Raw genomic sequence first — 18,654 nt, forward strand, 5'->3', positions numbered from 1 at the left:
CCACCAGTAATATTCATTGAATCAACATCCACTTGGGTCCTGATTCTCTCTTAGCCAACATTGTACTGCTTGGACAGTAGTGGATGAGATAATCAAGACCCTCGAGTATAGCATAAGTATTAGTTCTTATAGCAGCCTCAGAAACCCTCTCTAACTTCAGTAAGGCTTTGTATTAGTGCAGAGATTAATCCATGTAGAACTAATTGCAGGACCGGAGCCTAAGTAAAAGACTGGTCTAGCTCTATTTGCTTGTTACCCAGTTGTCAAAATGTCACGCTCATTAAGTGAAGAAACAAAGGGTCCAGATGGATTCTTTATGTCTGAGAAATGTGTTTCCCATATAAAAAGAAAATAATTAGTAAAACTGCAGTGGAATTTCAAATCTTAAGAGAAGAAAATTTTAACACAGGTCTTCTGGGGCCCTTCTGCACTTTATAGTTCACTCTCACTTATAAAATCATTTGTAGAAAATGCACTTTGACTTCCAGAGTCCACAAAATATGAGTGAGGCAAAAATAAATGTTCTCCAGTCCTATCACTCTATTCCACAGTGTGATCTCTTTGCTTTTTTTCCCCTTGAATTCTTAATGCTTTTCACTCACTGTTTCACAGTGGGATTTTCTCTCCTACACTTTTCTGGATACTTGTAACTTACCCAGTCTTAAAGGTTTCCCAGCAGGATGGTCAGACAATACAGGCTACTAACATGGGAGTTGTAGTCATTTCCTTATGCCAATAGCTGGCAATAAGCTAGTGTAGGAGGCATAGCAACATATTTTAGCTGATAAAATTTTGGAATGAAGATACCTGCTGCACGGATTTACAAATCTAAAATCTTGTGGTCAAGTGATCAATAACTGGAACTAGGTGCTATGTGCTGGCGTCTTCGGTACCTACCCAAGTTATAGGAAGTTTTATAAGAGAGCTAGAATCCTCTGCTGCCCATTATATCACTAAGGATGCAGTTCCATGAAAATTATCAGGACATCTGAGTATGCCTGTCTGCCAAAAAACATTAATCCCAGTCTTCTTCAAGACACATTCCTATCTGTTTCCTTGTGGATACAAATGGACCAACATTTGTACAGCTATACAAAAATATCACCTCAGTGAATAAATCTGGAAGCCAGTAAAATAAATTATTTCTGCAGTTGAATTAAGTATCTGATTCAACTTTCTATACAGCAAAAATTAGCCCAAATGCTAGTAATGGACAGTGGACAAGAACAAGTTACAAAGATGTATGGTGGATGCTTTGTCTTTGAACCATCCATGGTCAGGCTGTATTGAGCTTTGAGCAATCTCATCTGGTTGTAGACATCCCTATTCCACTGCAGGGATTTGAATAGGTGACCATTAAGGGTCTCTTCCAATTCCAACATGGAGTGGGAAAGGAGAGCTAACTTTCATCATCTGCATGAGCAAGGAATGTTCCAGGTACAGAAGTGTGCTGCCTGGCTGGATATAGAAAGCCTACATCAGATAGATGCCAAAGTGTTTAATGGTCAGTAAATTGTAATGAGTAATGGTCAGTAAATTGTAACCAAAAAAATAACCAGATAAGCAAGTGAGGCCACTGGTGCCAGGTGGAGGATGAAATATTAGAAGTTCCAGCTGTGAACATGGGACTACCCATGGCTTCCATTTGTAAATATATCTCCAGCATCACTTATCTACTCCCAGCAAGATGAATGGATTCAGACACTCCCTCACCCTACTGCCTCAGGTATCAAAACCTGCCACTTAGTCATCCAGAAAGGCCCTCCCATTAAATTAGCTGCTGCTTCGCAAGTGCCTATGTGTCTGAAGGCAGGCATGTATAAAGCTACTCACATCCTAGTGCTGCTTTGCTGTGTGAAGGCCTAACCACAAGGGGATTCTCAGCTCATCAGGTTATCTCACCCCATCTGAAGCATGTCTGCAGGCTTAGGTCCTGCAGAGAAGACAGGAATGGGCAAGGCATCTGGATGCTGGTGGCTAGCATGCACATGCACTGCATATGTGATTATATTCAGAATCCCAGAAGTCAAAGAACTCAGCCACAGTAGTAAGGACAGTTTCCTTTTACATAAACATAGATTATATGTCTTATAGTCAGCTTTTTCAATTACTGTACTCATATTCAGATGTTATTACTGCTTCAGAAGAGTAAATCATTACATCTTTTCCCTCTCTACAGGTGTAATTCTTGGATTTTCTCTCCGATCATATAAGATGAGCTATCGGGAAGTCAAATACTTTTCATTTCCAGGAGAACTACTCATGAGAATGCTGCAAATGCTGGTCCTGCCACTAATTGTATCCAGTCTAGTTACAGGTAAAAATATTTGTTGTTATTAATTTCATAAAGATGTACCACACACGAAATAACATAAACAAAAACAAAAACAAGTCTAAAAGTTTTGAATACAAAGAAACTAAAGATGTTTTTCCCAGTTCCAAGACATTATAACTGTGCATTACTACATCACAGCTGCTGTGAGGCTGATTCTTTTTGTCCTCCTTTCTGAAGAGATGTTTTCTTCCACAATGACCTACTATTTTCAAAGAGATAACAGTAAATCTCAGAAAAATGCTTCCAAGACCTGAGAAAGTTCCAGCTATTGACTGAAATCAATAACGCATGGGGCTGATCTGTAAAAAAATTTATTTCCTGTTTCTTCTTTTGAAAGCTTAATGCATTCTGAGACTAGTGATAAATTTATGAATCTTGTATTGGAAACTATGGAAATTATGACAGTTTTTATTCCCAGCCCATGTATATTCTATTGCTCATATCTGCTTACTGTCTTGTCCCTTTCACCTGCAAAACTCTCCAGGTTAACTCTTCAGGTTGCACAAACATTTAGAAAAGAATCTTTAAAAGTGAAAAGGAAGAGAGATTTACCGTTCCTCAGTATCAGCTGAGACTCATGCTGGTGCTCTTGTTGATCCAGAAAAGAAGCAAAATTGTGTAGAAGCACTTTGTTCAGGCATAGATCTTCAGATGCAGAGTCACAGATTTCAGAAGGAGTTGGCCTTGCATTTAAACCAGTTTGTTTTCAGTATCTCCAAGTCTCCATAGGGATTTGTCAATGTTTCTAGATAATTCTAGTCCAGAAAGAATCTTCCATCCCTGTCTTCAGACAATACTTTGGGGATTTTGTTGTTGTTTGTTTGTTTTTGTTTTGTTTTATTGTTGTTTATGTTGTTGTTTTTAAATCATTTACATTTTTATATTGATATTTTTAATTAAGATAATTGTTATCTATCTAAGAGATTAATTATCATGCAAACACCTTGCAGAGCTGAGTGGAATGCTCTTAGATTTTCCCTTTAAAGCAAGAACATTTATTATTAAGGTGAACTAAAATACTCAAATTACTTTAGTCTGGAAGGGAATAATCACAGAAAATTCAATGCAATTTGCAAAGAGTAGATCTCATTCTGCTAAAAGAATTCTGAAATACCACATTATTGCATCTTTTTTGTTGAACTACAAGAAATTTCTCAGCTTGTTGCTAAAAACTCTGGAAAAAAAAATGTTTTCTACAATAAACAGTACCTCATTTAGTACAAAAATAGTTTTTAAAACATAAATATGATAAATATGTTCTTATACATTTGATACAGAACTCTCACACTCATGTAAATACAAAGATATCATTCAGTAACTAAATAACAAACTATAACTCTTATACTACCATACAATTACGTAAACACTGTTGGGTTGTTTGATACATTATAATCTAATTCATTGGAGAAAAGTCTTATCCTTCCCAAATCACTTTTATGTCTGCTCTGTGAATCATCCATGAGCCAAATTTCTTATTTCCTGTATTTTATTTGGCAAAAGTGTAAGTGTAAGTTTCCTCCAGAGTCTTGCATGCTGACAGCATAATATTACATAGCATTATGATATAATAATATTTTTTAACACTTCAAATTATCTGAATAAATATTTTTGCTGTTTGCAAGCATGACAGTGTCTCCAAGAGATGATGTTCTTGGTTTCCTTTTGTATTTATGTGAGTGCAGTATAACTGGTTTTGAGGATGGCATCAGAACGTAAGATGTTAGAAGTGTTAGAAATAGGTTCAGCATAACTACCTTCCTTTGTTAATTTTTTTAAAGGCAAGGAAATTAGGATAAAGGGGAAGAAATAACTATAGAAAGGGTGGGCTGTTGCAAAAGTGACAGATATATGTTGAAAGTGAAGAGTACTATGGTCCTAATTAACAGTTCAGTCATCCACAAACTCTCATAGTGAATATAGGACTATAAATAGTGAAGTCAACTCAGTCGTGTTTCTAAACACTCTGCTTCTGCATTTTCTCAGAAGTAACAATACAGAATCCTATTCAGAGAACACAGAATCATAGAATGGCCTGGGTTGAAAGGGACCATAATGATCACCGATTTTCAACCCCCTTGCTATGTGCAGGGTCACCAGCCACCAGACCAGGCTGCCCAGAATGGGCATCCAGCCTGGCTTTGAATGCCTCCAGGTGTGAGCCATCCACAACCTCATTGGACAACCTGTTCCAGGGCATTACCACCCTCTGAGCGAAAAACTTCCTCCTAATATCTAACTGAAACCTCCCCTATCTCAGTTTAAACCCATCCCCTTGTCTTGTCACTATCCACCCTCGTAAACAGCCATTTTCCCTCCTGTTTATAGGCTGATAGGAGAGGTGCTCAAGCTCTCATACCATCTTAGTGGCCCTGCTCTGGACCCACTCTAAGAGCTCCACATCCTTCCTGTACTGGGGGCCCCAGACCTGGATGCAGTACTGCAGATGGGGCCTCACAAGTGTTGAGTAGAGGGGGACAATCACCTCCCTCTCCCTGCTGGCCACCTCTTTTTTAATGCAGCCCAGAACACAGTTGGCCTTCTGGGATGCAAGTGCACACTGCTGGATCATGTCCAGCTTCTTGTCCACCAGGACCCCCAAGTCCTTCTCTGCAGGGCTGCACTCAAGGGATTCTCAAGGAGTCTGCATAAACACCTGGGATTGCCCCCACCAATTTGAACCTCATTAAATTTTCATGGGCCCACTTCTCCAGCCTGTCCAGGTCCCTGTGGATGGCTTCCCTTCCTTCCAGTGTGTCAACTGCACTGCTCAGCTTGGAGTCATCACAAACTTGCTGAGGGTGCACTCGATGCCATCATCTGTGACATCAATGAACATATTGAAGAGCAGCAGTTGAAACCATTGATCACAACCCTTTGGCTGCATCCAGCCAGGCAATTACTAATCCATTGAAGAGTCCAACTTTCAAGACCACACCTCTCCAATTTAGACAGAAGGGTGTGGTGAATGACCATATCAAAGGTTTTGCAAACTCCAGGTTGAAGACATCAATTGCCCTTCCCATGTCCACTGAAGCCATCACTCCATCATAGAATATCACCAGTTTGGTCAGGAAAGATCTGCCCTTGGTGAAGCCATGCTGGCTGTCTTCCATCACCTCTTTGTATTGTATGTGCCTTAAAATAGCTCCTAAGAGGATCTGCTCCATGATCTCACCAGGCACAAAGGTGAGGCTCACGTGCCTGTAGTTACGCAGGTCATCGTTTCTTCCTTTCTTAAAAATGGGAGCAATGCTTCCCTTTTTCCAGTTACTGGAGACTTCACAAGACAGCCATGATTTTTCAAGTATGATGGAGAGCATTTTGGCAAATAGATGTTTACTCACATTTGACTTCTGACTTACCATTACTGTACGTGGCTCAAGCAGCTTTCTCCATTAGATTCTACTTTCTGATCTGTATGTTACTAAGCATGTGTGACCATTTGCTTGGGAGAAAATTGAGGATATTTCCATACCTTTAACCATTTTTTATTGTTTAAAGGAAAATGGGATTATATGAATATTTATTAATCTTTTAAGGTTTAAGCACAAATCCCATGAATACTCTATGCCAGTCTTTATTTTCACTGACCTACATCAGTGGTCTCAATCAGTATTTCTTACGAAGCCAAATTAAGGCATAACATGTGAGAGACAGCATAAATAAAATAATAGAGAAAATTTCTATTTTTTTATGACCAAATTTGGCCTGACTTCTTATACAAATACAAGGCTAACAGATTTGTCCCATTTCTGCTTTGAATTTGCATTATTTGTAGGATTTCCAAGTATTTTATACTTCCTATTTTGTTGTAACATGAAGCATTTTACGTAAACAATTTGCTTGACATAATTACTTTAAAATATTCAGTGTCTGTAAAAAATATCTAAAATAAATATATACTCATGTGCTAACAATTCCACTCATTATGAAAAAGCCAAATACTGCTAAATTTGTGCCAGCATTAAAAACACTATACATTAACACTTTTGAGCAGTTACAGCAAGAATATCATGAAGTTAAAATTACAGCTCTTAAACTACCCCACAAATTCTGTCTCCATATTTTATTTAGTAAGGCAGTTTACAGAAATATGTAATGATAGGTCTCCATGAAAACCATAGTTAGAGAATAACATTTGTAAAAAATATTGAAACTAAAGAAATTTTCTAATGCCTATTTGTGAATATTTTGCACAGTTCTGGTCACAACTCTGTCCCTGAAATTCTGGAAGCCTGGACCACTACTTTTAAATGCAAGTAACCAAACTAAATCAAGTGCATTTCCTCCAGATATATTTTTCAGGTGAAATATAGCAGAGCATGAAAAGTTTGATCAAGCTGCATACTGCACAAATGAAGTAATAAAACAACCTGCCCTGAAAAAATACACTAACTTAAGCTGGGCAAAGAGAAAGGGAATGTGAAAAGAGCAATAGTATAAGCAAGCACTAATGTTGTTAGCATTTACCACTGCACGCTATGGAAAGAGCTGACAAAGTGCAGAGACCTGGAATTTCCAAATGTGGGGGTGTCTGCTAACTTACCTCAGACATACATGTGATGCTCTGAATTTCAGTTCTCAGTGGAGTGCAACAAATGATGATGATGCTAAGAACAAGTTGTAAGGAATATCATAAAAATTATATATATATATATATATATATATATATATATAAAACACATAAAGTTACTCAAATAATTAATCAAACATAATTAAAGACCACATTTAACAGTCAAGATGCTTTAAATTACCTATAAAGGAGCAAATATAATATTCAATGAAACAAATGAACACATAATCAATTGTTGCACAGCCAGGTTTTGCACAAAGAAATTTATGGATGTAAATTGTGGAAATTAATACTGTGAAACATTGTGCAGCTTTAGGCAAACCATGTTACCTTTTTATACCTCTGCTTCCTTTATCCTTTCAGATGTAGTTTTGGCAAGGATTTTTTTAATAGTGCTGCTAAGTAGAAGACTACATATGCTGGAAATTTTAATGAAGACATGTATTTGTCCTGGCTCAGCAGGCACAAAGGGTATAGCAATTCTATCACTGTGGAGATGGAAATAAACTTGAGCAAATAAGTACAGTAAGAATGATACGGGGTCAACCATGAGATGGTTGCTATGGAAATACAATACCCAAAGTTACCTGGTGACGGTTTTCGGCCAGCTATGATCATATCACCAAAAATCTTGATCCAACAAGAATTACTGATGAAAAAATAAAAAATAATTTCTCCTGATGTGGTTTGATGGACCTACAGTAGGTTGCATGACATGGAGCTGCAGTACATTAGCATAACCTTCCACTGAGAGCAGCTGTACTTAGTCTACAAAAAGTACATAATTCCAGAAAGTACTTCAGTCCTGAGTTACTAAATTTATGAAGTTAGAGTATAATTTTCCAGAGTTTGGCATGAGGTAGTAAATCAAGTGTAAGTGGATGCAAGTTCTATTACATTTCACCAATATTCTTATTTGCTGGTAAAATGTTAGCACCCTCTCATTTTGATATTCACAGTGTTCTTTATGAACATGTTAAATTAATAGCAGTGAACATAAAGGACCAGGCTGGAAATCCACTCTTGTCTAGTTTTGTGGAAGAGGAAAATACATTGGACAAAATCTTCAGTTAGTTCCAGTGATCTCCTGTCTACTCAGTGACAAGTCTACTGTGTAATAAGCACTGTCATTTACTATAAGGTTACAGGTGCTGTCTGCTTTTAACAACAAATATATCAATATAATGAGTCTCTCCTTGATTACTGTACATAGATAAATGGACTTAATCCATATTAATATTCTACAGAGCTTTAGCACAGTGTCAGTAGGTTTCTGTAGAGAGAACAAATGCTATCAAGCCAGCACTGTCTTTTTTCCAGGGAGAAAAAGGAGATGATAAGAGTAATTCCATTTAATTCATTCTAGCAGAACAGACCCATGAACATCTCAGATACCCACAGAAAAGATGGAAGTAAAAAGTATTAGCAAAAATCAGTCTTACTCTTCCATGTCTCAGTTTGGGTAATATATTCCTGATTCAGTTCTACTAGTTCATACATGACAATTTAAAAAAAAAAGGCAGTGTTTGTTCAGTTTACCTGGTCACCAGAATTATAAATCTATTTTCCAAAATATAATTTATTTTTTCCAGTCTTTCTAGAATTTGTTCATTTTTGTATGTCCTAAAGAAATAATTACCGAAAACAGAGCAATCAGTGGGAAATTTTGTGCTGATCTTATTTGACTCTAGGTGCAGACAAAAACCAGAACCAACTTTTGAATTTTTACTGTATTTGAGCTGCCTGTGTATTTCTATTTCTACTGAAGTTTTCTACAGGTGAATTCTGTAGGTATCCCCTACAGGATTAAGCTATAAGAAACCAGTCCACAAATATCCTAAGAATGTTATGTTTTTCTCAAGCCTTTCATTTAACACAAAAAAATGTTATTAAAGGAATAACTTACCTTCTTTTTAAGGTAACTTGTCCACCTTCCCACTTCACCACAGTACTATGAAAGCATGTAAAAGCTAAACTCCATGGCAGTTTTAATTTCATACTCCTGTATTTTTCACATACACAACAATTAATGCACTCACATAGGCATACATGCAATTTGAATAGCCGATGACAGCGCTCTTCAATTTGAACATTCAAATCCTTTTTTTTTTTTCCACTAAAGAAAAAAAACTCACTCTGATTTGTGTGTCTTCAAATTCAAGACTGATTTAAAATATGGCCATGCTAGTTGTTGAATTTATGAATACCCATTCATCTTGTAAATGGGATCCCCTGCAGGAATAAAGAAACAACTGGAGAAATATTACTATCCAAACTCTGTACAGGTCCAAGTTCTGTAAAAATTTTGCCTCAGACTAACGTATCTATATTAACAGCAGCTAAAAATCTACAACTGATTTGCTTAAAAAAAAAAAAAAAAAAAAAGCAGTTTTTGCCATTTTCCATACAAGTAAAAGGAAGAAATTGAAAACACCAGCTGATATGCCTGCATTGCTGTTTAATCCAATTATTTATCTATATTATATATATATATATTTATATATATATATTATCTAGTTGTTATCTATAACGTCCAATGATCCTTAGGCAGGTAGTAAAAAATGAAAAAGTTAGAACCCTCTTATACACAGTCTTTAAAGGAACACAGGCAGGATAAACTTAATAATTATGTAATTCTAAAACAATTTGGACAAAAGCTCTTAGCAGTTACAAAAGTAGCAGGACAGTTATGTTTTAGAAAGTAAGAAGAAAAAAAATTGCAAACTATTCAGAGCCTAGAAGCACCAATATATAAATGTATTTAAGACTGACACTTGTGATAATGTTCTCAATTCTCAACACTTTTGCAATAGGAATTATGCAGAATCAGTCTTCACAAGAGCCTGAGAAAGAAAATCCAAGTGAGTTCTGATGCCACTAAAAATAAGAAGTCAGTGAGAGCAGAGAGTAAATTACTGCATATAACAATACTATCTACAATAAATTTGATTATATCTTAAAACTTAAGCACGGTGAGCAGCATCCAACAGTGGAAAGTAAGAAGAAGGGAAACGTTGGAAGCATTATTCTGTGCAAGCAGTAATGCACAAACAGCAAGAGTCTTCAGGTCTGTAATACTTAAAGGAAGCAAAATTTAAAAGAACCTCCAAAATAATTTAAGTTATCTAATAGAGCTTAATTAAAGGATGGCTTATATTTTACTGTAAAATACATATTTTCTCAGTGGACCACTAGTTTCAGTTGTTTCACAAACTACGGTATAACCAGTCATTATACGCTGCCATTCATTTTGCATTCTCTGTGGATTTTCAGTTGAGCTCATGATAGGTAATAACCTCCCATCCATAAAGACTTTGTTTTGATTCTTTATTTTACTCCAAGTGTATAACAAGATTTTCCTTGCTGAAAAGCAAGTTGCTGCAGAATAAAAACTACTTGGAAGAACTTGTAACAATTAAAATATCTTGAGCACTGATGGACTGCATCAAAACCACACTGAATCTTTATTACTATTTCTTTGCCCATTCATTTCCTATTCCCATCAACTGTACAAGAGCTGTACTTTTACTTTTTTTTACTTGAATAGAAATGGATTTGTACTGGTTACAGGAATAAAAACACACCATACCTGAAAAGTAAAGTCCACAACAGTAAATGTAAGATTAGCTGCATTAGATTATAAATAAGTCTTCTCAGCAGTTTAGGCATTAGGACATAGATATAGCATTTTATTCGTAATATTGAAGACTGAAGCTGTAAATAATGCTGTTTTCAATAGTGAATTACTGTGATAAAATGGCAGATGAACAGTGCCAAGTGCAATTTAATACACCTGGGAAAGGTGACCATACTGCAGCTATACTATGCCTAATCATTAGTTCTTAATTGGCCATTAGTATACAGGAAAGGGTTCTCAGACTCGCCATGAACAGTGTGAAGCAAATTACAATGCTTACTAGTGGTGTACAGTTCTAGTGAAATACAAGCAGGGATTAGACAGACTACAACTTTTTGGCTTGGAAAAGATAAAATGGGTAGATGATTGCCATAGAAGTCTATAGAAATCATAAATAATTTTCAGAGGCTTAGAAGGAGTAGGTTTTGTATCTCATAATGATTTTGTATAAAAAAGGAAATACACGGTGTCCAGTGAAATAGTTTGGGAGCACATTTATAATAATGTCCTTTTTCACACTGTGCAGAATTAAATTGTGCTGCACGTTGGCACAAGCCAGAAGTTAACCATTTTGAAACAAAGCTGGAGAGCTCACAGATAGAACCATTGTTGACTATTAAGCTTGCAGCTTTTGTTTTCCTACTTCTTTCACCTCATTACCTCTAGCTTGAACACTGTGATCTGCATTCCTACTTCCTATGTGTGAATATAATACAGCTCTAACATATTTACTTCCTTGTCAGTTTGTCTCTGCTTTAACAGAGGCTGCACAAAGATAATTGCCACAATCACTCATGAAGACCAGAAACATCTAAACAGTCAAGAATGTTCCCTTAATCAAGAATGTTTCTAAGGGTGCATTTTGGGGACACAGGAACACTACTGGGAGTACTTGCACACCAGCATGAGTAACGCTTATCATCCTTTCATCAGAGTTATAAAATCTGACAGACACAAATTACTTCCTGAATCACTGCATCAGCTGCTCAGATCATTGCAGAAGTACCCACTGCAAGCTAAGTCCTTTGTGCATAAGCAGAAGGTTTTCAGCTCTCATAAGACTGTAATGCAATCATCAGGCCCTCTATCCTTGTTTTCACTCCTTATTCTTCTTTTTCTGTGCATTGATAATGGGCAATTCTTGATCTTTTAATGTACTATTTTGATTAAATTCTCAAATGTAATTTCTGGATCTCCTATATGCCACTCTTCAAACATATCTATGTGTCATAAATTTCTGTGAGACAGGATGATCTTTACTGGAGGCAGTTACTGCCTTTTGCTAGCACTGTTGGATGTCCTACCTGAATTCTGAGCAACTGCAAACTAGGGATATCACTATGCACTGTAGGAACTACAAGACTAAAGCCCTAGGTCTGGCTTCATGGTCAAATACATGGTCTCTTACAGTGAGAGTGGGGCAAGTCTCTTCTCACTGGTGACTAGGGACAGGACGAGGGGAAATGGCCTCAAGTTGCACCAGGGCAAGTTTAGGTTGGATGTTAGGAAACACTTCCTTACAGAAAGGGTAGTTAAGTACTGGAATAGGCTCCCCAGGGAGGTGCTTGAATCGCCATCCCTGGATGTGTTTAAGAGCCATTTAGATGTGGTGCTCAGGGGTATGATTTAGCAGAGGGTTGTTAGAGTTAGGGTACTATGGTTAGGCTGTGGTTGGACTTGATGATCTTCAAGGTCTTTTCCAACCTAGATAATTCTATAATCCTATGATTCTATGATAAAGTATTTGATTGTCTGGAAGATAAGGATGACTGCTCCGCTAGCTGTTCATCATCCACTGGTGTTGGATGGTGAAGAGGAAACACAGAGAAACTCAGAAAAAGTATCTAACTGATTTGTTCAAATTAAAGATAAAAGTAAGAGACAGCAACATCTGGGATTTGAGCCTCATGATAATATGGAGCAATTCTGTGTTCTCTGCAATTCCTTCCACCCACATGCTACTGTTAGTGTATATTTTTAGTTCTTTACCTTTTCTTTATTGTTTCAATGTGTATATTTTGCAGCATCCAATTCAGCCCTTGAGAAATGAAAGCAACAAAACATAAACATTACTGTTGCATATGGAATGAAGATCATCACAGAAGATGTCACTGCCAAGTATTTAAGAACTTGCTTTGTTGCTAGGAATATCTAACCTCCCACCCTGGGGGTGTTCAAGGCATGTTTGGATGTTGTGTTGAGAGACATGGTTTAGTGGGAGCTATTGGTAATAGGTGAATGGTTGGACTAGATGATCTTTTAGGTCTTTTCCAATCTTTGTGATTCTGTGTTTCTGTGATTCTGTGATCTTTCCAGTTGTTTCATAGTTCCTTTTCATAGATGATAACTTTTTGCAGATCTGTGAAACACAGTGTGATACATCTGTTGCAATATTGTCACCAGATGTGCCTGAGGCAGGCATGAACAGAGCAAAATGTTTGCTGAAACTTGGAGTCCCCTTACAGAATTGACAGCCTGTTTTAATTGGGTGGAAGGTCTTGTGATGTCAACATTTCAGACTCAAACAGACTGATCCAGTTTTCTTCACATCAGTCAGTCCAGTGCGCAACTCAGTGTTGTTGCACTGCTGAAGCTTTCTGCAGAACTCACGCATCATCCCATCAATCCCAGAAATCACCGTTTGGTTTGGTTTGGCATGGTTTAATTTGGTTTGGTTTGATAAGTTGGTTTGATTTTGGTAATGGTTAATTCTCTCTGATCTTGGTAAGGTTTGACTGAATACTGTGAGATCACTGATACATAGCACAGCAACTTCAGTTGTATCCACCTTAAAGCCTCCTGACTCTGGAAGGTAGCAAGCACCATTTGAATTCCAGAAGTGGAGACAAAGAAATTCTTGTGGTCCACTGATTGTTCTCATAGCTAGCTAGCTTATCTCTGAGTTTCCCAGGCCAGAAGTGGTGGTAAGTTTAGCTTTTCTCATCTTAGTAGAGAGTTTGTCAGTGCAAGACATAGTCCTGTCCTCTGAAAGGAAGACATGTAGAATTCATGCAAGCATGGGTTCCTCCAGGTTTGGTGCATGCATTGGAACAGGGAAGATTTGTATTTAACTCTCAGTTACTCCTGTTGAGAAAACACTTGTATTTTGCAGAACGGTAAGAGAAGCTGCTGGGAATGTAACCTTTTAAATCTTTTATACTTGATTACTCAGCAAATCAGATGAAAATGTCCCATGTATTTCTTCTGTCTATATTTTCTTGAAGAGATTTTCTACTCCACGGGAGTCTATCAAAACCAGCTGTACAAATGATGGCCTGAAAGGAGAAGCAAAAACTATTAGGACACAGAAAGATTTGTGCAAAAAGAAAACATTGTTTCATTATTTATGTTGCCATATGGGAAGTTAGAAGATAAAATCCCATACAGTTTTGAACAATTGAATAGCAATTCAATTTTAATTCTGAATAAGAAACATAGGAATAAAGAAAACTGCAGAGCATTCAACTCCAGTGCCTCTAGAAGCATTCAGATCTTAATGTCATTTTTTAAAACTCATCTTTTATAGAAGTGAAATATCTAAGCGAATTAAATCTAGAAGTAAGGAAAAACTCAAAAGTATACTCTGACTATATTTCAAAAACTCAGCACTCAGCCAACAAAAGTACTCGATTTACAAAATATCCATTTTTAAGTTATTCCAGTATTTGGAGAGCATGAGTTGTAACTCCTATGTAGTTAAGAGCTGGTAATTCTAGTATAGTTCTTTAGTCAGTATTAATGCACACTGCTTCATTTGAATGACTTCACAGATCTTAAGCTGCAAGTTTGCCTCACATCAGTGTGTTTTCAGGATCAGATTTTCAGTAATCCAGAATTAAACAGAATTTTCATTTCTTCAGATAACTGCACCTTTTTGTCTTCAGATAATTGTGCCAATAGCTCTTCACTGATGGTTGATAAGGAAAAGGAAAAATACAGCATAGTACTGTAAGTACTATATTTGCACTAGAATTAATATACTCCCTCCATAAACAGCTCTCAGTACTTGTATGCTAAGCTAAATGCTTACTTTATTCTGACATTCACCACCCACTTCTAACTTAGATTTGAATATTTGATAGTATCAGAGATTCTTCAGTGAAAATAGCTCCTTTTTAGAGCTAGAGACACAATAGATTTTGGTCAAGAGTTCACTTAATGAATGGCTGTTTCATCAGTGAATACATTCTTGCACTGAAAATCAGCCTTGTCCTCTATTTACAATCACAGTACATCTTTACTCTCTAAATCTAGTAAAATAAATAAATAAATAAATAAATAAAAATAAAATAAAAATAAAAATAAACATAAAAATAAAAATAGCTCAACAATGTTAGCTTACTAAGCTTTCTAATGTCTGTCTCAAGACTAATGAATCTGTGCAAAGAACCTGTATCTGTAAAGAAAATAGAGCTTTCAAATTCAAGATAGGATGTTTAATAGCTCCTTAAAAGTAAACAGGATTCTCTTCTGTACAGTAGGTCATCACTGTCCAAAAATAACAGTAATCTAAAAAAAGTAATAATAAAAGAAAAAAAAAAAACCTCTTCTCTTTCATCTGTTTAGTTTTAAAACAGATGATATTTTCTTTGGTACCCCAGACCTCTCATATAAATTCATATCCTCAGTTCTGCCTGCAAACAGATGATACCCAGATGGCAACTGTACAGCACTCGAATCAGGGAAGCCAGAACCCATTTGCAGCCCTACATGCAGCACTATAAGATCCCCCAAAAGAGATTAATAATATTATTTAAAAGTACTCCTTGCTACTGTCAGGCATTTCAGAAGAAGTCTGCACTTCTTTCCATTACCTCCTACAAGTCTGTAAGGTGGGGAAAGACAAAGCAAAATATGTACAGCTTGGATGATGCAAGGCTGTAACTGAATCAGTGACCCAGAGTTCAAGAGGTCACTGAAACAAAGGAGAGAAGAGAAGGAAAACAAAAGCCTGTTCACATGAAACTCCAACCCCACACTTTCATAACAAGTTCTCAGAACAGCCTTAACATCATTACTGAACTATGAAAAAAAGTCCTAAGTGTAAAGGCAATTCGAAGCATAATGACTTGTTGCAGCGAAAGTAAAGACTTCTCAGTATACACTTTGCATATTAGCAGAACTTAAATTCACAAATAAGATGCTAGTTTTCTCTTAGGTTCTTCTGTCTTTTACCCATTGAATTCTTGTCGTAGATATAAATTAAATCATCAGTTGCTATCATCATTTTTTTTTCAAATATCTTTATGTGGAATTCCTAACTCTTTAGACTGACCTGATTAGGGAAGTCTCAGGATGTTTTTTAGATTTGTTATTATTCAAGTTCTTACAATATTTAAAATTTTATATGCAAAATTTTCATTACCAAATCCAAGTTACTGTGATTCTTTGGAAAAAGATAAGCACACAGATGAACAAAGTGGTGCTATTTTCTTTGGTAAGATTTGTTAAAAATAAGACAGTGTAGTGTGTTTATTAAGAAACAGGGGTAGATAGTAGCCACTGCAACAATTGAAAATATGCAGGATTTAATGAGTGGGCAGTTGCTGCAGTAACCTCAGATTATTCCAAAATATCATGTCTTGTTCACGTAACTACAGGCAACGTCATGCTGTTCTTTTCAGAGTTACCTTAATATTGCTGAATTAGCAAACAGAGGTACCTCAGGGTATTAAAAATAGTGCTGAAATAAAATACAAGGAGAAACCCAATGGCTAGGTTGTTACCATATGCATTAGAAACTCACTGCCAATAGTTCAAATCTCAGCTGAGTACCATCCAACCAAGCAAAACTTTCTTAATCATGGCTACTGCATGAACTTTAACCATTTTCAGACTCCAGTGGACAATCATGCAAATAAAAGAAAGACACTACTATTGTAATGGAGTATATTGTCGAATATTTTAGTAAAGAGGACAAAGGTTTGCGGTCCAACAATACTGGATCACATCTTGAGTGAGGAGATGATGCCTCTAGCGTAAAGCTATTACAAATTACAAATTGGTACAATCCCATACACCAAACCTGGTGTCATTTTGTACACAAACCTATATATATTTAAGATCTTGCTATTCAGTCACTAAAATTATGTTCATTTCACTTTTTTAGCAGTTCAGCAGAGGTGTCTCTTCAGATATCTGTTACATACTGAAGATAGAAAAGCAAGTGCATTTTTATAATATACTGCAACACTAACTACTGTTCCTTCAGTCTTCAGTCTCGTATCTCTGTGCTAAAGTATGTCATACTATTTTTCTCAGTAGCAGCTTAAGTTGATCAGGAGGGTATTAGTAACAGTAAATTGTTTACAGCTTCATCATGTGGAATGCAGCAACAGTACATTTGCGGGATATTGCTTAATAAGTTCTGCATATAATAAAAACTTGTCTTTGAAGGGCTCCAGGTGCAGTTTGCCAAAACTCAGACCTGCATTTTAGCAGATTAAAAGCTTCCACGTGTACTTTAAGAGACTGCTTTTATGGTTCACTAAGTAATGTGCTTAGCATCATCCAGAAGGGAAAGGCATCATTTTAAGTGGCATTTTGCCAGGATACATTACAGTTTGTAGTTAAAGTAAATACTTTTTGGCAACATACTCAGAGTAAGTGAGAAGTGGTATTTTCATCCTCGGGGAACAGAGGAAAGGTCTGTTACTATAAAAGTAGATATTGATGTATTTATTTTAATCTTGTAACAACACGTCCTGGGTCTGAGGTACTTTAATGACTTTTGGATTATCAGCTGCCACAATGAACCTTTTCTGATCAATCTGACATAACTTACTATATTACATTTTTCCTTAAACAAATTTTATGTGCTTATTGTTTCACTCATGATACGGAAAATGAGCAGCTGCATGCCCGACAGAAGAATCCCATTTCCAGGGAAGTTTGATCCAAATGTCTGGATGTGAAATTATGTCTTTTTAGAGCTGCACTGTGCAGGTAGTAGCAGTGTTTTGTTACCAAAAAAATGTGAGCTGCTATTTTCTGTGTTCCTGAGTCTCTGATTCTTGGCTTAAATACAGTCAGTCCTTTGTACTGTGTTATTACAATGAGGTAACCAAAGAAAGAGAGTCTTGGTTTGAGACTGTCAGCTGTTACTAATCACCGCTCCATGGCTTGCTGTGAATCCCTGCTTGCTTCTCCCTCCTGCTCTGCTTAGCACACATAAAGAAGATAAATTACTCCCTGGTTTCCCTTCAAAAAGCATATTGTTTGGCACATTCCAATACTGTGAGCAAAAGATGGAATAAAGTGAAGAGTTAAACGGGTATCTAAACAGGCCCACAGCAGGCTTCTTCTCAGGCAGATGTGAGTTTCAGGAAATGTCCTTCTCCAAACACATTCTGGTATCTTGTAACCCCGGACAGTAAATCAATGGCAGTCTTCATACCACTGCAAGAGGTTTTCTTCACTAATACATGTATCACTAATGTACATAAATGCAGTATCTCAGTGCTATTTACATATTTTATTTTAGTGGAGGCTGCAATACATTGATGTCTACATATCATTTAGCAACAACTACAGTCTTGAGAAGCTTCTTGATTTCCCTGCCTTCAATGACTGGCACTGTCAGGAGACTGAAAGGAGGAAAATGAAGTTATTTTTGTATTATTTGTAAAAAAAATCTGTGAAAGCCACCTCAGTAAGAGCAGTGAAAGACTGGTATAACCTACCATGAAAACAGCTAAAGTAAAAATAGCAGCTGATCTGAACTTCAGTCTACATAAAATTCTGACCAAGAAATTACAGTGTATTTGCCAGCTCTGTCAGAGTACTATGCTTGATGTCCCAGGAAATAGTTTTCACCAATGACATTTTACTGTCACTTTTACAAAAAACAAGATGATAACAATTTAACTAGATGCACTGAAATTAAGCAGAGTGTCATACTGTTAAAATGAATTTATTACACAGAAGGAGCAGTATCAGTGATGAATGACAATAAAAATGGTCTTTCATTACTGGTGGTTAAATGGAAGGTAAAAGTCACTGCAAAGCCACTGGAGTTTACTTGGGCCTCTACCATGAACAGCAAATGATGTTCTGAAAGTATTCTTATTGTGGTTTCACAAGCATACTCCTACTAATGATGTAACTATG

General features: G+C 36.6%; 1 protein-coding gene and 1 long non-coding RNA gene across 4 annotated transcripts in view; one reads left to right on the forward strand and one right to left on the reverse strand.

Moving 5' to 3' along the window:
* SLC1A3 (solute carrier family 1 member 3) overlaps positions 1-18,654 on the forward strand; it is a 57,886-nt gene that overhangs the window by 15,333 nt on the left and 23,899 nt on the right. For all 3 annotated transcript variants that reach the window (XM_015848513.2, XM_015848511.2, XM_015848510.1), the window contains one exon: positions 2,180-2,317. In XM_015848513.2, coding sequence (XP_015703999.1) covers positions 2,180-2,317 — 138 coding nt within the window. The remainder of the gene's footprint in view (positions 1-2,179; positions 2,318-18,654) is intronic.
* LOC107305871 lies at positions 12,541-18,331 on the reverse strand. The gene is made up of 2 exons (XR_001551907.2): positions 18,228-18,331; positions 12,541-13,820 (listed from the first exon to the last, which is right to left on the reverse strand). It is a non-coding gene; the product is annotated as an uncharacterized LOC107305871 (long non-coding RNA).

Source organism: Coturnix japonica, chromosome Z (genome assembly GCF_001577835.2).
Source record: "Coturnix japonica isolate 7356 chromosome Z, Coturnix japonica 2.1, whole genome shotgun sequence".
NCBI lineage: Eukaryota > Metazoa > Chordata > Aves > Galliformes > Phasianidae > Coturnix > Coturnix japonica.